Source organism: Salmo trutta, chromosome 10 (assembly GCF_901001165.1).
Source record: "Salmo trutta chromosome 10, fSalTru1.1, whole genome shotgun sequence".
Classification (NCBI taxonomy): Eukaryota; Metazoa; Chordata; class Actinopteri; order Salmoniformes; family Salmonidae; genus Salmo; species Salmo trutta.
Genome location: NC_042966.1, coordinates 33,708,681 through 33,730,572, shown reverse-complemented (window position 1 = coordinate 33,730,572; position 21,892 = coordinate 33,708,681). Strand labels below are relative to the sequence as shown.

The window sequence follows — 21,892 nt, the reverse complement described above, 5'->3', positions numbered from 1 at the left end:
CTCTCTGTATCTCTGAGTCACTGCAATGCAACTCCCTAGAGAGATGTAATGAAACAAGACTCCCTCTCTCTCTACATGACATACTTTCATTTGCAAGCCAGCTGGACTCAATCAGAGTGTACTGCAGGTACATCATCTATTTCAGGATAATAGGCATTCTCTACGCCTCTGTCCAGTCCAACTCCAATCGTGACCCCCCACCACCCCTCCCTCCACCCCTCCTCAAAGGCATACGCAAGCAAATGCACCCATGGCTAAGCTATTCGTGTCTTCGGACTGCTGGGAGGTTTGAATGTGGACCTATAAATAGCAGTGTTGTTTTAAAGTGAGTGGAAACACTGTATATGGACAGGGGAGTCTGAAGCAGTGTAATGACCTCTAAACCCATTCAGTTCTCAGGGCCGTCAGTCAGTAAACTCTGAACAAAAAGCTGTTGTGTAAACAGCTATTCCTCAAGTCGCCCTCTACCTCTGAGTCTGTTAGACTGCGGTAATGTGATTTGTGTTGATAAAGGTCATACTGATTTGGTGAGTATTTTTAGAGTTTCGTCATGCCTTGGTGTCCTCCAGCTGTTTCTGTAGGGTTTGAGGGTCGGCAGCGATGGCTTCAGACTGTTGCCTTCTGGCGTCCTCCTCTGAGTTGTTGAGCCACTTCAGGAGACCAGCAGCCGAGTCCTCATACTTCTTGTACTTGTCCACCACGTCTCTGAGATTGTTGCCAAGATCATTGCACTGAAATAAATGAGTTGAGATGTTGATTGCTATGGTAGTTACTAACTTTGAATGCATGGAGCATTGATCGCCTACTCTCTTATCAGCACCTAAAACATCTGGACAACAATATAGTGTATAATGAAAGAGCGTATAACCTTCATTATTTTTAAGATGCAGGGTTACACAAAATCAACCTTTACCTCTGTATATGAGAGTGAACCAGTGTTGTGAAACAAAACAATAGCTCCTTTGTTTTCATTTTGTTCAAACAGAAATGCTTCCCCTGTGTGGTGTGAGTAGGTTATTACATTCCTTAAAAAGAAATCCATTCAATCGGCCTGAGACGTGTCTCACTCAGTGTTTGATCTCACCCTACTGATTTAAATAGGTAGGCCTCCTGGTGCTACCAAGGTGGTTCAGTGAACAACGTGCATGTGATCATTAACTAGGCTTTAGCTCAGAGGGCTAAAACAGTCTTACTAGTACTGGTGTAGAGTTTACCTGAGAGTGTAGGGCTTTGAAGCGACCAGCAGCTGAGTCCAGCTTCTCCTTCACAGCAGCACAGGTTGCAGTGGTATCCACCTCCAGCTGGGCATCTTTCCCACCAGGGTCCAAGCGTCCGCAGGCCTTCGCCACGTCCAACACCTTCTGTCCTGAGATTGTGATGAACCGCAGGTCTCCCTTGTGGGAGATGACGTCCTCAGAGAAGCTCTTCTGTCTCTGGAGCTTCTCTGTGAGGTCGTTGAGAGCTCCAGCAGGGGCTCCCAGCTCCTCCACCTCCCCCTCAGCCTGCTGCAGCCAGCCCTCAAACTCCTCACAGTCTCCCTGGAACTTCTTCAGCTCCTCCTGAACCTGGACCACCTGCTTCATCTGCTGTTCTGCCTGCGTAAGGGAAGAGTCGTACCGTCCTTTCAGCTCCTGGATGTCCCTCTGGAGCTTGTCCTTATCTGTGGGCGACAAGGCATGGGCCTGGTGGTCCAGCAGAGCCTGGGCTGACTGGGTGGCCATGATCAGCTCCTGTTGCTGGGACAAGATCTCCTGGTGATGAGCCTGGAAGGGGGAGAGAGAGTCCATTCAAATTCAAAAAGCTTTATTGTCAAAGTTACAGAACATAACACAGAAAATGATCACATGATAAACATCAACACTGAAATTTAACACACAAGACAAAAGATGGATATCAAATATAAAATAAAGTGGAAAAATCGCATTTCAGTACAAAAGTACTTTGTGTGACAATGTGACTTGAACAGATGAAAGAGAAGGTCAATGCAGCTATTAGAAAAAGGGACCTGAGTCATGTGTATCCAATGAATTTAACTGACAACAAGCCACTATGAATCAAGCACCACCAGAGAGAATAGGTTTATTTACCTTGACTCTGTCATACTGCTTTTCCAGGTCCTGTTCTGGGGTCTTCACTGTGGCCTGTCCTTCAGTGTCGTTCTCTGTAGTCTGGAAAGCGTTTCCATTGTTTCCATTGGGGTCATCATCCTCACCCAGAATGTTCTTGGCCGAGGTCTCCGACTGCAACGGCATGTTCCCGTTCTGTATGCCCATATGGTCTGTCTGATCGACCCCCATCCCTTTCTCATTCCCCATGTTGTTGATCCAGTCCAGCAGACTCTCAATCTTGTTCTTGCTCTCCTCAAGCTGCTCAACAGCAACCTCCTAAACAGATAGAATATAGTGAGTTAAAAGATGTTTAAGTTATATGTTTAAATAGATGAGATCTATACATTTTGACATAGATATTTTAAGTAGGCAATCATCAAGCAGAGTAACATGTGTCTTTAAGCGGATCCTTCTTTTAATGTAAACTACCTACAATAGAAAGTTGAATTGTCATGATTCAGATCCAGACATATCGATAATGTTGATGCATGCAAAATACAATATGCTTTCCAACCTTCTCAGTCTCCTGTTTGATAGCAGTGGTCACAGACTTCTCCAGGTCTTTCCTTGACTCCTCGGCCCGTTGGTTGATAAGTTTGACCTTGCTCTTGGCGTCATCCAGCTTGCTCTCGATGGCAATGATCTGATCTGGGGTCAGCTTAGACCGATTCTCATCCAGGAACTTCTTGGTGCTACTGATGACCTCATTCAAGGCACTGCCATTGGTCAAGATGTCTTTCTGCAAGGCCTGGACATTTAACATTTAACCAACACAGACGCAGAAAACATAATAAAATAAATATTCATCTATAAATTAGTGAACCCATCAAACAAGATTCAGTATAAGAGCAATACATATGTAAAATAATGTGTATATCTGTTTATACCATGGTATTGTTGAATACTTGTTTCTGATTGGCTTGAAGGGCATTCTAGAACGTGCATTATTTCCCTATAACACATGCTATATTTGCACTGTAGAATTCAATGGCTATAGTTCATTCGTACATGTTCTATGTTTGAGCTGCTTTTGAAATTATGAGCATTATTGAATTCGATTTTCATAATGGCAAGCTAGGGCTGATAGTTTGGTTAGCTAAACTAGCAAGTATTTTGTGAAACATCACAGCACAGTTGAAAAATATATGGCAAATAGATATCAAAACTGGATGGTGTTCAGTGATAGATGTGAGGGGTTGAGTGGAGCTGAATGGTGGGACTAAAAACAAACAAAAGATAACTATTGTAAAATATACTGTGTCTGTAAAATGTACAGTACCAGTCAAACATTTGGACACACCTACTCATTCAATGATTTCTCTTTATTTTTACTATTTTCTACATTCTACAAACTATGAAATAACACATGGAATCATGTAGTGACTAAAAAAGTGTTAAACAAATCAAAATGTATTTTAGATTATAGATTCTTCAAAGTAGCCCACCTTTGCCTTGATGACAGCTCAAATCAGATCAAATTGTATTGGTCACATACACATGGTTAGCAGATGTTAATGCGAGTGTAGCGAAATGCTTGTGCTTCTAGTTCCGACAATGCAGTAATATCTAACAAGTAATCTAACAAATTCACAACAATTACCTTATACACACAAATGTAAAGGCATGAGGAAGAATATGTACATATAAATATATGGATGAGCGATGGCTGTGCGGCATATGCAAGATGCAGTAGATGGTATAGAATACAGTATATACATATGAGATGAGTAATATAATATGTAAACATTATTAAAGTGCCGTTATTTAAAGTGACTAGTGATACCTTTATTAACCATTTATTAAAGTGGCCAGAGATTTGAGTCTGTATGTTGGCAGCAGCCTCTCTATGTTAGTGATGGCTGTTTAACAGTCTAATGGCCTTGAGATAGAAGCTGTTTTTCAGTCTCTCGGTCCCAGCTTTGATGCACCTGTACTGACCTTGCCTTCTGGATGATAGCGGGGTGAACAGGCAGTGGCTTGGGTGGTTGTTGTCCTTGATGATCTTGTTGACCGTCCTGTGACATCGGGTGCTGTAGGTGTCCTGGAGGGCAGGTAGTTTGCCCCTGGTGATGCATTGTGCAGACCGCTCTACCCTCTGGAGAGCCTTACGGTTGAGGGCGGTGCAGTTGCCGTACCAGGCCGTGATACAGCCCGACAGGATGCTCTCGATTGTGCATCTGTAAAAGTTTGTGAGTGTTTTGGGTGACAAGCCAAATTTCTTCAGCCACCTGAGGATGAAGAGGCGATGTTGCGCAATCTTCACCACGCTGTCTGTGTGGGTGGACCATTTCAGTTTGTCTGTGATGTATACACCGAGGAACTTAAACTTTCCACCTTCTCCTCTACTGTCCCGTTGATGTGGATAGGGGGGGGGGGGGGCTGCTCCCTCTGCTGAAGTCCACAATCATCTCCTTTGTTTTGTTGATGTTGAGTGAGAGGTTATTTTCCTGACACCACACTCTGAGGCCCCTTACCTCCTCCCTGTAGGCCGTCTTGTCAATGCTTTGCACACTCTTGGCATTCTCTCAACCAGCTTCACCTGAAATGCTTTTCTAACAGTCTTGAAGGAGTTCATACATATGCTGAGCACTTTTTGCTAGCTTTTCCTTCACTCTGCGGTCCAACTCATCCCAAACCATCTCAGTTGGGTTGAGGTCAGGTGATTCTGGAGGCCAGGTCATCTGATGCAGATCTCCATCAGTCTCCTTCTTGGTATATTAGCCCTTACACAGCCTGGATGTGTGTTTTGAGTCATTGTCCTGTTAAAAAACAAATGATAGTCCCACTAAGCGCAAACCAGATGGGATGGTGTATCGCTGCAGAATGCTGTGGTAGCCATGCTGGTTTGGTGTGCCTTGAATTCTAAATAAATCACAGACAGTGTCACCAGCATAGCACCCCTACACCATCACATCTCCTCCTCCATGCTTCACGGTGGGAACCACACATGTGGAGATCATCCGTTCACCTACACCGCGTCTCACAAAGACACGGTGGTTGGAACCAAAAATCTCACATTTGGACTCATCAGAACAAAGGACAGATATTCAGCAGTCTTTCTTGGCCCAAGCAAGTCTCTTCTTTTTATTGGTGTCCTTTAGTAGTGGTTTCTTTGCAGCAATTCGACCATGAAGGCCTGATTCACGCAGTCTCCTCTGAACAGTTGACATTGAGATGTGTCTGTTACTTGAACTCTGTGAAGCATTTATTTGGGCTGCAATTTCTGAGGCTGGTAACTCTAATGAACGAATCCTCTACAGCAGAGGACAACCAGCAAGCGGAGAGCCAGTTTCATCATAGCGCTTGCTGGTTTTTGCGACTGAACTTGAAGAAACTTTCAAAGTTCTTGAAATTTGACTGATTGACTGACCTTCATGTCTTAAAGTAATGATGGACTGTCATTTCTCTTTGATTATTTGAGCTGTTCTTGCCATAATATGGACTTGGTCTTTTACCAAATAGGGCTACCTTCTGTATACCAACCCTATCGTGTCACAACACAACTGATTGGCTCAAACGAATTAAGAAGGAAAGAAATTCCACAAATTAACAAGGCACACCTGTTAACCTCTTACATCTAGACGTTCCGCTAGCGGAACACCTGCTCCAATATCCAATGATGGGCGTGGCGCGAAATACAAACTCCTCTAAAATCCGAAAACTTCCATTTTTCAAACATATGACTATTTTACACCATTTTAAAGACAAGACTCTCCTTTATCTAACCACACTGTCCGATTTCAAAAAGGCTTTACAGCGAAAGCAAAACATTAGATTATGTCAGCAGAGTACCCAGCCAGAAATAATCAGACACCCATTTTTCAAGCTAGCATATAATGTCACAAAAAACAAAACCACAGCTAAATGCAGCACTAACCTTTGATGATCTTCATCAGATGACAACCCTAGGACATTATGTTATACAATACATGCATGTTTTGTTCAATCAAGTTCATATTTATATCAAAAACCAGCTTTTTTACATTAGCATGTGACGTTCAGAACTAGCATACCCCCCACAAACTCCCGGTGAATTTACTAAATTACTCACTATAAACGTTCACAAAAAACATAACAATAATTTAAAGAATTATACATACAGAACTCCTCTATGCACTCGCCATGTCCGATTTTAAAATAGCTTTTCGGTGAAAACACATTTTGCAATATTCTGACTAGATAGCCCAGCCATCACGGGCTAGCCTATTTAGACACCCACCAAGTTTAGCACTCACCAAAGTCAGATTTACTATAAGAAAAATGTTATTACCTTTGCTGTCTTCGTCAGAATGCACTCCCAGGACTTCTACTTCAATAACAAATGTTGATTTGGTTCAAAATAATCCATAGTTATATCCAAATAGCGGCGTTTTGTTTGTGCGTTCAAGACACTATTCGAATGGTAAAGAAGGGTTACGCGCACGACGCATATCGTGACAAAAAAATTCTAAATATTCCATTACCGTACTTCGAAGCATGTCAACCGCTGTTTAAAATCAATTTTTATGCTATTTTTCTCGTAAAAAAGCGTTAATATTCCGACCGGGAGTCGTTGTATCCATTCAAAGACGAAAGAATAAAAACATGGGGTCGTCTCATGCACGAGCCTCAGTCCCATTGTCCGCTGATAGACCACTTAGCAAATGCGCTAATGCTTTTCAGCCAGGGCCTAGAATTACGTCATTCAGCTTTTTCCCGGGTTCTGAGAGCCTATGGGAGCCGTAGGAAGTGTCACGTCATGCCAGAGATCCCCTGTTTTGGTTAGAGATGATCACGAAGGACAAGATATGGTCAGAGAGGGCGCTTCCTGTTTGGAATGTTTGGAATCTTCTCAGGTTTTGGCCTGCCAAATGAGTTCTGTTATACTCACAGACACCATTCAAACAGTTTTAGAAACTTTGGAGTGTTTCCTATCCAAAGCTAATAATTATATGCATATTCTAGTTTCTGGGCAGGAGTAATAATCAGATTAAATCGGGTACGTTTTTTATCCGGCAGTGAAAATACTGCCCAGGTGACTATCTCATGAAGCTGGTTGAGAGAATGCCAAGAGTGTGCAAAGCTGTCATCAATGCAAAGGGTGGCTATTTTGAAGAATCTCACATATAAAATATATTTTGATTTGTTTAACACTTTTTTGGTTACTACATGATTCCATATGTGTTATTTCATAGTTTTGATGTTTTCACTATTATTCTACAATGTAGAAAATAGTACAAATAAAGAAAAACTGTAATGAGTAGGTGTGTCCAAACTTTTGACTGGTACTGTATATATTTATATATATATATATATATATATATATATATATATATATATATATATATATATATATATATATTATATATATATTTATATATATATTTATATATATATATTTCTATTTATATTATATATATATATATATATATATTTATATATATATATATATATATTTATATATATATATATATATATATATATATTTATATATATATATATATATTTATATATATATATTTCTATTTATATATATATATATTTATTTTATATATATATATATATATATATATATATATATATATATATATATATATATATATATATATATATATATATTTATATATATATATATATATATATTTATATATTACACATTCCCAGTGGCAAATCTGTTAAATTATAGCCATGGTAAAAAATGGTTCTCTGGAAAATAATGCATCTCCGTGGAAGGTCAGTTCCACTTCGCGCGTCGTGGAACACACCTTCCACATTGTTCATTATTTTCCATAGAACGCATAGCCCCTCGACTTCGTCTTGGTCCTAACAACACCCGTGCCAATATATCCTCCAAACACCGGCTTCTCTGGCATTATCACTTAAGTATACGATAAATAAAGAAAAAAGACTGTAGCCATACACTCTGAAGCTCAGATGTAATTGATTGACTAGTTAACCAGCATGTTTTACTGAACCTGATGCTCTTGCTGCACGTGCTGCAGGTCTTCCACACTTGCTGCACCCTTGGTCTGCTGCTGATGGCCTATCAGACGGTTCTCTGTATTGGTCAGGTTGTCACACAGCTCCTGCAGCTTGTCTGAGAACACCTTCTGTTTGTCCTCCATGTACTGCACATATCAGAGATCAACGTTACTATGTTACACCACCCACCAGGTCTCAGTTTACACTACATGTTGCGTACTAATCATACCGGACATTTATAGACAGTCAACCCCCTAGGACAATGGTCTGAGTATGCTGTAAACATGCTAGCCACACAACAAGCCAGCTTTCTGACTTGGTAAAGAAAGTGGACGGGTCCAGTAGACAGCAATAGGACATTCACAAGTGTGTTAGTGCTGACAGGTTGGTGGGGGAAAACGTCCCCACACTGAAGATGCATTTTGAGTTTATCTTCTGGAGTTTAGAGTTCAAAGGTGTCTTGAAGCCTGTGAACCGTGAACACGACCAGGAGAAATGTTAGCGTTTGGCAGTGGTCAAGCAGTGATATTTGTGTTGTTAAAAGACAGATGCAATAGAGTCATTTCTAATTAAAACACATTCAAAGCACATCATTCTAAATCTTACTTAATGAATTCTAGTGGCATACAATATTATGTTATAGATATTCAAAAATATATAGAAATACAATAATTTGTTTATATATCCATAAAATACATAAAAAACCACACTTCACTCTCATGCTCACCTCACTTCAACCAATACATTTTCATAGTTTTCTCAACAAACTGAAAGCGACTCTTTCCAAGGTGCAATGGCCCTAATTGTAAAATAGTAATTTGTGTCCAAACCTTCTGCTGACTCTCGTCCTCTCTGATCTCCAGGTGGCGTTCCAGGGTGCGTCTCTGATTGGCCACCCTCTCCGTCTGTTCCTTAAACGCCCTCTGGGTGGCGCTGAGAGACTTGAGGAGGTGCCTGCTCTGGGCCGGACTCAGGAACTGGGCATGCTCTGAGATAAAGTACTGGATGTCAAACGCAGTGTCCTCCAGATGTCTGTGGGTCACTGACAGATTAGTCTCCATGCCCTAGAAACACAGACAGAGGAGGTCATGGACGTGGAAGGAATCAATCAACACAACTCATTGGATGTTTAAATGTAATGCATACATGCAATGTGTATTACAATATATTGTGCCATTCAAGTGAAAAACAAAACTTTTCTTTATTTTCGTCCATATAACCTTCAAATACTGTGTTTGACAACTCTAGGTGAATAAGGAACATGGAGAATAAGGTATAAAAATATACCTTATTCTTTTGGATCATGTCTTTCACTGTGTCCACGTCAAATGTGTTCAGGATGTCGAGGTTGCAGGCCATCTCAGAGTTGTCATGAATACAGCCTGATAGTCTATCAAGGGTACTGAGGAGATCCTGGTATGTTGACTTCAACTGGGCCTGAAAAACACAATGAAGACTCACTGTATTTACTTCGTATTTACTGCAGTTCAGTAACACAATTTCCTACAGATGTAGGATCTTAATTTGGTCACCCTGTTGCAGGAGAACTTTCCTGCAATGCAGGAAATGTAAAACTTGTAGTATATTTGAGGTTTACAAAATATCCATTAATTATAATCCACAAAATAATTCACATTTCCTGTTGCTGCAGGATTATTTTCCTGCTGTAGCAAACTGGCTCAAACTAAGATCCTACATGTGTATATCAAAACAATGAGAAACAAACACTGACCTTTCCTGTTTCAATAGCCAGCCTTAGAGCATAATTATTTTCTGCAGACATCTGGCAAATGTCTGCAAAAACTGTCTGCAACTCTCGAAAGGCTGAAGCCAGATCTTGGTGGATATGCGTGGGAACGAGCTCACTGGCAGACTTTAACAGCTGCTTGGTTATGTCCAGATCTCTGGTCAGAAAGCCAGCCAGTGTAGAGAGATGTGCTTCCAACGACTAGAAACAGAGTGAATTTAGTCAGAAAATAGGAAAGTGACATGTAAGAAGTGGGTGAATATTGAGACAGATGCTCAATGCAAGGAGGAGAAACTTAGAAACAGAAATAAAGAGAGAAATTGAAGAGGCTAGAAACTACTCGAAGGTTGCATATTCTTTCACTGAGGGAGAGTTATGATAGTGTATTCAAGCATACAGCTGAAATCAGAAGTTCACCACCTTATTTTAAGAATGTGAAATGTCAGAATAATAGTAGAGAGAATGATTTATTTCATGCATGCATGTTAACATTAGAAGCCTCCTCCCTAAGTTTGTTTTATTCACTGCTTTAGCACACTCTGCCAACCCGGATGTCCTAGCTGTGTCTGAATCTTGGCTTAGGAAGTCCACCAAAAACTCTGAAATCTTCATCCCTAACTACAACGTTTTCAGACAAGATAGAACGACCAAAGGGGGCGGTGTTGCAATCTACTGCAGAGATAGCCTGCAGAGTTCTGTCCTGCTATCCAGGTCTGTACCCAAACAATTTGAACTTCTTCTTTTAAAAATCCACCTCTCCAAAAACAAGTCTCTCACCGTTGCCGCCTGCTATAGACCCCCCTCGGCCCCTAGCTGTGCTCTGGACACCATATGTGAACTGATTGCCCCCCATCTATCTTCAGAGCTCGTGCTACTAGGTGACCTAAACTGGGACATGCTTAACACCCCAGCCATCCTACAATCCAAGCTTGATGCCCTCAATCTCACACAAATTATTAATGAACCCACCAGGTACAACCCCAAAGCCGCAAACACTGGCACCCTCATAGATATCATCCTAACCAACATGCCCTCCAAATACACCTCTGCTGTTTTCAACCAAGATCTCAGCGATCACTGCCTCATTGCCTGCACCCGTAATGGGTCAGCGGTCAAACGACCTCCACTCATCACTGTCAAACGCTCCCTGAAACATTTCAACGAGCAAGCCTTTCTAATCGACCTGGCCCTGGTATCCTGGAAGGATATTGACCTCATCCCGTCAGTAGAGGATGCCTGGTTATTTTTTTAAAATGCCTTCCTCTCCATCTTAAATAAGCATGCCCCTTTCAAGAAATTTAGAACCAGGAACAGATATAGCCCTTGGTTCTCCCCAGACCTGACTGCCCTTAACCAACACAAAAATATCCTGTGGCGTTCTGCATTAGCATCAAACTGCCCCCGCGATATGCAACTTTTTAGGAAAGTTAGAAACCAATACACATAGGCAGTTAGAAACGCCAAGGCTAGCTTTTTCAAACATAAATTTGCTTCGTGCAACTCCAACTCTAAAAAGTTCTGGGACATTGTAAAGTCCATGGAGAATAAGAACACCTCCTCCCAACTGCCCACTGCACTGAGGATAGGAAACTCTGTCACCACCGATAAGCCCACTATAATTGAGAATTTCAATAAGCATTTTTCTACGGCTGGCCATGCTTTCCACCTAACTACCCCTACTGCATTCAACAGCTCTGCACCCCCCACAGCTACTCGCCCAAGCCTCCCCCATTTCTCCTTCTCCCAAATCCATTCAGCTGATGTTCTGAAAGAGCTGCAAAATCTGGTCCCCTACAAATCAGCTGGGCTTGACAATCTGGACCCTTTCTTTCTAAAATTATCTGCCGAAATTATTGCAACCCCTATTACTAGCCTGTTCAACCTCTCTTTTGTGTCGTCTGAGATTCCCATAGATTGGAAAGCAGCTGCTGTCATCCCCCTCTTCAAAGGAGGTGACACTCTTGACTCAAATTGCTACAGACCTATATCCATCCTACCCTGCCTTTCTAAGGTCTTCGAAAGCCAAGTCAACAAACAGATTACCGACCATTTCGAATCCCACCGCACCCTCTCCGCTATGCAATCTGGTTTCAGAGCTGGTCATGGGTGCACCTCAGCCACGCTCAAGGTCCTAAACGACATCGTAACCGCCATCGATAAGAAACAATACTGTGCTGCCGTATTCATTGACCTGGCCAAAGCTTTTGACTCTGTTAATCACCACATCCTCATCGGCAGACTCAGTAGCCTTGGTTTCTCAAACGATTGCGTCGCCTGGTTCACCAACTACTTCTCTGACAGAGTTCAGTGTGTCAAATCGGAGGGCCTACTGTCTGGACCTCTGGCAGTCTCTATGGGGGTACCACAGGGTTCAATTCTTGGGCCAACTCTTTTCTCTGTATACATAAATGATGTCGCTCTTGCTGCTGGTGAATCTCTGATCCACCTATACACAGACGACACCATTCTGTATACTTCTGGCCCTTCTTTGGACACTGTGTTAACAACCCTCCAGACGAGCTTCAATGCCATTCAACTCTCCTTCCGTGGTCTCCAACTGCTCCTAAACACAAGTAAAACTAAATGCATGCTCTTCAACCGATCGCTGCCTGCACCTGCCCGCCTGTCCAGCATCACTTCTCTGGACGGTTCTAACTTAGAATTTGTGGACAACTACAAATACCTAGGTGTCTGGTTAGACTGTAAACTCTCCTTCCAGACTCACATCAATCATCTCCAATCCAAAGTGAAATCTAGAATTGGCTTCCTATTTCGCAACAAAGCATCCTTCACTCATGCTGCCAAACATACCCTCGTAAAACTGACCATCCTACCAATCCTCGACTTCGGCGATGTCATTTACAAAATAGCCTCCAATACCCTACTCAACAAGCTGGATGCAGTCTATCACAGTGCCATCCGTTTTGTCACCAAAGCCCCATATACTACCCACCACTGCGACCTGTACGCTCTCGTTGGCTGGCCTTCGCTTCATAATCGTCGCCAAACACATTGGCTCCAGGTCATCTACAAGACCCTGCTAGGTAAAGTCCCCCCTTATCTCCGCTCACTATAGCAGCACCCACCTGTAGCACGCGCTCCAGCAGGTATATCTCTCTGGTCACCCCTAAAGCCAACTCCTCCTTTGGTCGTCTCTCCTTCCAGTTCTCTGCTGCCAATGACTGGAACGAACTACAAAAATCTCTGAAACTGGAAACACTTATCTCCCTCACTAGCTTTAAGCACCAGCTGTCAGAGCAGCTCACAGATCACTGCACCTGTACATAGCCCATCTATAATTTAGCCCAAACTACTACCTCTTCCCCTACTGTATTTATTTATTTTATTTATTTTGCTCCTTTGCACCATATTATTTATATTTTAACTTTGAACTTTCTTCAAACTACAAATCTACCATTCCAGTGTTTTTTCTTGCTATACTTTATTTACTTTGCCACCATGGCATGTTTTGCCTTTACCTCCCTTATCTCACATCATTTGCTCACATTGTATATAGTCTTATTTTTTTTTCTACTGCATCATTGATTGTATGTTGTTTTACTCCATGTGTAACTCTGTGTTTTTGTATGTTGTCGAACTGCTTTGCTTTATCTTGGCCAGGTCGCAATTGTAAATGAGAACTTGTTCTCAACTTGCCTACCTGGTTAAATAAAGGTGAAATAAATAAAAATAAATAAAATTTCAGCTTTTATTTCTTTCATCACATTCTCAGTGGGTGAGAAGTTCACAAACACTCAATTAGTATTTGGTAGCATTGCCTTTAAATTGTTTAACTTGGGTCAAACGTTTCAGGTAGCCTTCCACAAGCTTCCCACAATAAGTTGGGTGAATTTTGGGCCATTCCTCCTGACAGAGTTGGTGTAATTGAGTCAGGTTTGTAGGCCTCCTTGCTCGCACACGCTTTTTCAGTTCTGCCCACACATTTTCTATAGGATTGAGGTCAGGGCTTTGTGATGGCCACTCCAATATCTTGACTTTGTTGTCCTTAAGCCATTTTGCCACAACTTTGGAAGTATGCTTGGGGTCATTGTCCAATTGGAAGACACATTTGCAACCAAGCCTTAACTTCCTGACTGATGTGTTGAGATGTTGCATCAATATATCCACATAATATTCCTGCCTCATGATGCCATCTATTTTGTGAAGTGCACCAGTCCCTCCTGCAGCAAAGCACCCCCACAACATGATGCTGCCACCCCCGTACTTCACGGTTGGGATGGTGTTCTTCGGCTTGCAAGCCTCCCCCTTTTTCCTCCAAACATAAATGGTCATTATGGCCAAAAATATCTATTTTTGTTTCATCAGACCAGAGGACATTTCTCCAAAAAGTACGATCTTTGTCCCCATGTGCAGTTACAAACCGTAGTCTGTTTTTTAATGGCGGTTTTGGAGCAGTGGCTTCTTTCGTGCTGAGCGGCCTTTCAGGTTATGTCGATATAGGACTCGTTTTACTGTGGATATAGATACTTTTGTACCTGTTTCCTCCAGCATCTTCACAAGGTCCTTTGCTGTTGTTCTGGGATTGACTTGCACTTTTCGCACCAAAGTACGTTCATCTCGAAGAGACAGAACGCGTCTCCTTCCTGAGTGGTATGACGGCTGTGTGGTCCCATGGTGTTTATACTTGCGTACTATTGTTTGTACAAATTAATGTGGTACCTTCAGGCGTTTGGAAATTGCTCCCAAGAATGAACCAAGCTTGTGGAGGTCTACAATTGTTTTCTGAGGTCTTGGCTGATTTCTTTTGATTTTCCCATGATGTCAAGCAAAGAGGCACTGAGTTTGAAGGTAGGCCTTGAAATACATCTACAGGTACACCTCCAATTGACTCAAATGATGTCAATTAGCCTATCAGAAGCTTCTAAAGCCATGACATCATTTTCTGGAATTTTCCAAGCTGTTTAAAGGCACAGTCAACTTGGTGGATGAAAACTTCTGACCCACTGGAATTGTGATACAGTGAATTATAAGTGAAATAATCTGTCTGTAAACAATTGTTGGAAAGATTACTTGTGTCATGCATAAAGTAGATGTCCTAACCGACTTGCCAAAACTATAGTTTGTTAACAAGAAATGTGTGGAGTGGTTGAAAAACATGTTTTAATGACTCCAACCTAAGTGTTTGTATACTTCCGACTTCAACTGTGTGTATAGTATTTTTGCTAAACTTTTATTACATTGTGTATGTGATAACAAACCTGAGATTCATCCAGATGACTGTGTAACTCCTCCATATTGTTACTCAGAGAGCCCTGCTGGGCTGACAGGACATTCCTGATCTCTTCTAGAACATCTGCATGATCCTGAAGTCTGCCCACACACTCCAGATAATCCTGGGTAGAGAACTGTTGCTGAAAATACATAATATTCATGAATAATACATAATCAATACATAATATGTAATATGAATTAAGAATAGTTATTTTCTAGGCATTTATATGCGTTTCGAACATTAACTTACCTTGACTTTAGATTGAACTGCTTCAGCATTGCCTGTGTCTGAAATGGTTTCAACCTCTGTAGATTGACATAGGTCAGGAGCTTCCATGGAATCTGCCACAGCACATTCAGCCTCATCTGATGAGCCCTCCTCCTGGATGATCTCCAGGTTGTGTGGCCTGTCCTCGTGAGGAGCACCACCCAGAATACTACTCAAGGTTCCTATCACATCTCTGAACATGGCAGGGTCTTGGCTTGAGGATACACTTTGAAGAACCTGCAGAAGCCGAGACTGAATCTGGGTCATATCAGATGGAGGGGTTTCTTCATGGAGGGGTTCCCCTTCCTCTTCCTCCGGACTAGTTTTACCTGAACGGAGAGCCTCCTGCTTCAACAGATCCCTGAGGAGATCTGGGCTACTACTTTTCATAAGCCCAGGTGCTGCATCTGTCTCCTCACCAAAATCACCAAAACCTCTTCCATGGGATTGTGTATTGTCCTGTATCAGGTTGATGATGTTCTCCACTGCTTGGGTCTCAGCCTTTTGCAAGTCATCAACATCTGCCCCCTCCACTCTCATTCTCACCAGCTCATCTAAACCAGACCTTAGAGCAGTATAGATCGCCAACGCAGGTGGTGGGACACTATCATGTGTCATGGAGTCTGGTGGAACATCAACAGTCATCAGATGGGGATGATTCTCATCAGCACCACATTGATTCTGCCTACATGTAAGATCTGATCCGAGGCCAGGCTTTACCGGATGCCCTGAGGTAATTTCTGATGTTGAGGGTGTATTGGAGTGAGAGTCTGGTTGAGCATTAACGGCCATCGGCTGGGGATGATTCTCAACAGAACCACATTTATCTTGTTTAACATCTGATCTCATACCTGGCTCTTTTGCCTTTAATGGATTCCCTGGGGTCATTTTTGATACTGACAACGAACTTGTATCGTTGCTACTTGTCTGTCCTGTCTGTGATGTCGCTTGATCAGTAATCTGTGAGAGACCATCATCAGATGAGCCTTCTTGTCTCCGTGGTTTGCTGTCACCACTCCTGATTGATTCAAGCCTGTCATTAGCTTTAGCTTCAACATTAGCGTTTGAATTTGGCAGGCGTTTATCAGTCAGTGTCATATCAGGGGTGATTGTGCTAGATATCTCTTTAATGGGAGCAGTTTGTAACTGCTCTTGATCACCTATATCGTAGCTGTCTTTATTGTCACTGCCTGATTTTATGCTATGTACACTGGATACAATAGCTAAATCAGATAAGTTAGTCAGCTGCACTGGAGTCTTTTTCTGAACGGTGGGGTTACTATGACTGTGCCTGTTTTGAGAAGATGCGGGCTCGATTTCGCCACCAACATCCCTCTCTGACTTCACTAGAGGTCGCTGAGGTGACACAGTGTTAAACGATGAAACTCCATCACCAACAGTTTTATCCCCACTGACACCCACATCTCCGGACACTGTGCTTGTTACATCGCCAGACAAATCTCTTGGTGATGAGCTATCTATTCTCCGGTCTGAGTCCTTGACTAGCTGGCTGGCTGGCGGCTGAACAGTGTTCTCCATTTTCCTTTCATCAGACAACAGATCACTATGTGATGAGCAGGACACGCCTGAGTCACTCTGAACAGGACAAACAGTCTGGTCCCCCACTATCTCACGGTATCCTGCTCCCAGCTGCCCATCACCCGGAGTGAAGCCAACCGCCTCGCAGGACAGATCAGTGTCTCTCCTCAGAGAACTGCTACCGTCTTCCTCTGTCTGTGTCAATTCCTCAGTCTGGCGCTGAGGTGCTCCACTATCTCCACTATCGCTCAAACTGAGAGAGCTTGATCTGTTTGACGAAATGTCATTTTGGATGGAATTTCTAGACCCAGGGACCATGTCTGACAGTGGACTAGTGGGGGCATGTGAGGCACTATCTTCCCTTAATGAAGATGTTGTTTCAAGTTCATGGATGACACGTCCCTCTGTTACCTGATCTGACAGGATAGGTGATATGATCTGTCTACATACAGGCCCATTACTAACGGTGAACAAAGGTAGTAAGGCCTTCTGTGAATCGCAGTTCTGTTCTTTGCTTCCTTCTGCATACAAATCTTCCCGTGCATGTCCATCCCTATTCTCTACCCATTCTTCCTCATCAGAGTCATCAAGAACCAAAACCAATAGCTTTTTGTCTGTTTGATGTTCCCGTATATTCTCAGCCTCGTCGTTGTCTATGAGGCCCAGACTCTGGGAATATGAAATGCTGTGAGTACAGTGTCTATCAGGGTGGATGATTGCTTTGTGTACTGGGTCTTTGTGAAGGATCTTTTCAGCCAAATCATCATCAATCATCGCTGAATCCAGTGCTTCACTCACACTAATAGTACATCCAGACTTGGGGTCATGTACACCACCCAACAGGATGTGCTGTTCCATGATCTGCAGGGCTATCTGGGAGGATATGGAGCCTTTAGACACAGCTTCTTTCGGGGTTGCCACTGTGCTTCTCTCTTCCTCTAAGACATCTCCCTTGTGGAGCTGCAATGCCGGCACCTCTAACACAGTCTCCTCATCCACAAGGCCTTTATCAAAAGGTGCATCAAGGTGACAGCATTTCTCAGAAATGCTATACAAAATGCCACCCTCTTCAACTTGGGGTCTGAGAAGGTGGGTCGCAAGTCCTCTCTCATCGTCATTGTCCCACACTACTTCTTCAGTGCATGGAAACGCTGTGGTCGTGTCAAGGGTGTCTGTCAATGCAGTGGCTAATAGCGATGTCTCAAAGTTGGTGTCCTTGTCTGTCTCACAGCCAGGTGTCACTGGATATGTGGGACGTTGTGGGGAACCTTGTGCAACTGAGGCCAAGGGCAGGCCTGTGTCTTTCCCTGAGCACAAAGTAAAGCTTTTCAGTACTGTTTGTGTGGCTGAACTTCCATTGAAAGTCCCTTTAGGTTGATTATCTGAAGCAATATCTGTTTCTGAATCCATTTTAAATGGTGTTGGGCTTGTGCTCATTGTGTTGGTTTGATAGATTCTGTCAGACACAACACCCATTTCAAAGGAAGGCTGCCTGGTATTTTTTTCAGAGTCAATAGATATGGATGATTTGTCTGTGAAACCGTGTGCTACCTCCATTTTGGAATGTTGTGCATTGTTTTCAGAGCTAGAATATTCCTTTTGTGCTGGCATCCTTTTGGAATCTGGTGCAGCTGAGGGGAAACTCCTGTCTGTGTCATTCACTGAGCACAATAGTGGGTGGGTTGACCTTTCCAAAAGTATTTGTGTGGCTGACCCTTCATTGAAAGTGAGAGCCTCTTGTGGTTGATTATCTGAATTTATATGTGAGGTTTCTACATCAATTTCAAAGGGTACTATACTTGTGTTGTTTATCTTCTTCTTCTTCGAAACATTTGCTTCAGAATCAGACTGCTGGATAGTCTTTTCAGAATCAATTGAGCAGAATCTAGGAGTTGAGCTTTCCACAATGGTTTGTGTGGCTGAACCTCCATTGGCTGTATCTTTTGGTTGATTATCTGAATAAGTTTCAGAGGTGACTAAACCAATTTGAGTTAGCACTGGGCTCGTACTGGTATTTTTAAAAGAGCTAACCTCTACAGATGCTTCCTCTGTGAGGCCTTTTGCCACCACCTTTTTAGAATCCTTGGCACCTGATGACAGACACATGTCTGTGTCATTCACTAAGCACAATCTAGGAGGAGCTGAGCTTTCCAAAACAGTTTCTGAAGCTGAAACTCCATTGACAGTCTCTTGTGGTTGATAATCTGAAGATATTTCTGAAGTTTCTACACCAATTTCAAATGATGATGGGCTTGTACCGTGTCTGGTCTTTTGATAGATGCTATTAGACAAAACATTGTCTTTGGAATCAGGTTGTCCGGCATTCTTTTCAGAATGAACAGCTACAGATGCTTCGTCTGTGACGCGTTGTGCTAGCAAGCTAATGTCTTTGCCACTCACTGAGCATGATTTAGTACGGGTTGAGCTTTCTGACATGGCGTGTGTGGCTGATTCTCCTATTGGTTGATTATATAACGCTTTATCTGAGGTTTCTAGCCCAATTTCAAAGGGTGATGGGCCATCAGACAAAACAGAATCATGCTGTCTGGTACTCTTAACAGAGCTAGATAACTTCTCTGTGAAATTGTGTGCTATCATCATTTTGCAATCCTGTGCACCTGAGGGCAAGCTCATGTCTGTGGAAGGAGTTTGTGTGGCTGAACTTCCAGTGAAAGTCTCTTTTGATTGATTATCTGAGGATTCTTGATCAATTCCAATGGATGCTAGACTTATACTGCTTGTGTTCCTTTGATAGATGCTAATGTCAGAATCAGGCTGTGTGGTATTGTTTACACAGTCAATAGCTGAAGGAGAATCCTCTGTTCCATCGTGTGCTACCACCTTTACCACATTATTAGAAAATGCTTTACTGTCAGATTGCTTATAATCTGACTCCTCCTCCTTGAAGAAATTTGAAGCATGATGGTCTTTCATTGTTCCATCTGTTTCCTCGTTAATGTGCAAATATCCAAAATCCTCAGTATTGCTATCAAAGGACATCTCTGAATCTTCAGAAATGTCTTCTTTCAATGACATGTCCTCAAAAGTGGCATTACCAGGTCCAGTGCTGTATACCTGGTTTTCAGTTGTCTCTACTGAAATGTCAACTAAAAGTTCTGCCATTTTAGTCAACTGTCCATCGAATATTAAAAGCCTTTGTCCTGATTTTGGATCCATGTAACTATTCATTGTGAGGTATGAGATAAATAACTGTTTTGCCTCGATGGGAGATGGGGTATTTATGTTCTCATAATCAATCTCATTATCATCTGTAGTGCGATGGGATCCTCCAATCTGAAGCTCTCTCAACATCAGCCAGTTAGAAAATCTGTCATTAAGGTCATCAACATCAGGAAAAACATCTGGTATTTCAATGGTTTTCAATACCTCTGCTGTGTGTACATCAATGAAACCATTTTGAGTAGCAGAGTTAATATCCACTACCTCTGAGTATTCTGGTATGTAAAGGGACGCAATTTTCTGTCTATTGCTGAGCAGTTTGAATGCGAGCTGACTGGTGATGATTTTGTGTCGCAGAGAGGTGGAAACGGTCAAGATTTCACCAGAGTGAGGCCATAAAAGTCCCATGAGCCCCTTCTGTTTCTCCAGCACCAAGAGTGCACTGCTAAAGCTCATCAAATCACACTGAACAGCCTCATCCACCGTTAGCCTTTTGCCATTCTGAGGGTTCACTATGCCTCCATTTTGGACCTGCTGGCTCAGTATCCCAATGGCAGTGTCTTGATCGATCAAGCCCTCTGACAGGGCTTGCTCTACGGTGAGCTTACAGCCTGTTTTGGGGTCGGCGATACCGCCTGCAAACAGCTGAGCACCCAGCAGCCTCAACGTGGTCTCTCTGTCAATCAACCCCTCATGAACCGCCCTAAGTACACTCATCTCTCTTCCGGATGTCAACTCTATGCTCCCATTGTGGCTCTTCTTCAATGGCAGCAGTCGCAGTCCAGTCTCCTCATCAACCACGCTCCTCTGCACCAGCTGGGTAAGCGAGACCTTCTCTGCCGTGCCGGGGTTGATCAGGTCCTTCCATGTGTTCTGTCTCTCCAGGAGCTTGACATACAGAGGTGCAGGGATCAGGCCAAACTGAAAGGCCCTCTCCAGGGTCAGTACATCACCTGTGTAGGACACCCTCAACCCACCTGTAGCCAGCTGGATCTCTATAACCTTCATGGCGAGGCGCTCAGAGACGGCCCCCTCTCTAAGTGCTGCCATCACAGGGAGAGGTTCTGAAGAGAACGGAGGGCTCAGGATGCTCCGGTTGGCTTCGTTGAGCTCTCTGAGCTGCTTCCAGGTGGCCTCGTCAATGAGGTTGTGATGGAAAGCTTCGTCCAACTCCAGACACATCCTGAACTGAGGCAGAACGAGGCCAGAGGTGATGAGCTGAGCCTCCAGGAGGCTGAGCCCAGTGGTATGGTCGATCATGCCGCTCTGGACAGAGCTAAACACAGAGTAGACCTCTATACTTCCCACTTCGAGAACGCCTGCAATGGTCTGAAACTCCTGTGGAAAAATTAATTAAGCATTATGAGTAGACATATTCTCCATCAAATTTCAAAATCCAAAATGTTATGACAAAAATCATATTGTTTATTAATAATTGACATTATTGTTGAAAAATTGCCATACTAATTCAATTGTATTCTAAAGCAAGGTGAAACATGTACTCACCCCTCAGACAGGCATTTGAATGTTAACAGTTCATACGCAACAGTGCAAGGCTGTGTCAGTGTGATTCAACAGCAAGAAGAAGTGGATACACTAAAAGCTGGCATGCATCTGTGAACAGAATATTCACTATCTTGCAAAACAAGAGAGAAAGTTAGACACGACATTATCAAGGCTGTTATATTTGGTTGTTGGTGACCCCCTGTAAGAATGAAAAGGAGATCAGCAAAGCTTGGTTTCAATGATGGCTATGAAAAGTCAGAATGAGGCTGGGAGACATGAAACACTAATGCTCCTGGACCTAGAAGCATGTTTACAGCATACTCAGTTTCATTGGGTTTTGGGAAAAAAACA

The 21,892-nt window shown here is 42.7% G+C and overlaps 1 protein-coding gene across 1 annotated transcript in view; it reads right to left on the bottom strand.

Moving 5' to 3' along the window:
• The window catches only part of dst (dystonin), a 219,658-nt gene that overhangs the window by 54,637 nt on the left and 143,129 nt on the right, over positions 1-21,892 (bottom strand). The window contains exons 36-45 of the mRNA XM_029765353.1: positions 15,299-21,373; positions 15,036-15,188; positions 9,802-10,017; positions 9,357-9,506; positions 8,900-9,133; positions 8,063-8,215; positions 2,623-2,856; positions 2,088-2,384; positions 1,215-1,763; positions 555-731 (exon numbers count right to left, since the gene is read on the bottom strand). Coding sequence (XP_029621213.1) covers positions 555-731; positions 1,215-1,763; positions 2,088-2,384; positions 2,623-2,856; positions 8,063-8,215; positions 8,900-9,133; positions 9,357-9,506; positions 9,802-10,017; positions 15,036-15,188; positions 15,299-21,373 — 8,238 coding nt within the window. The remainder of the gene's footprint in view (positions 1-554; positions 732-1,214; positions 1,764-2,087; positions 2,385-2,622; positions 2,857-8,062; positions 8,216-8,899; positions 9,134-9,356; positions 9,507-9,801; positions 10,018-15,035; positions 15,189-15,298; positions 21,374-21,892) is intronic.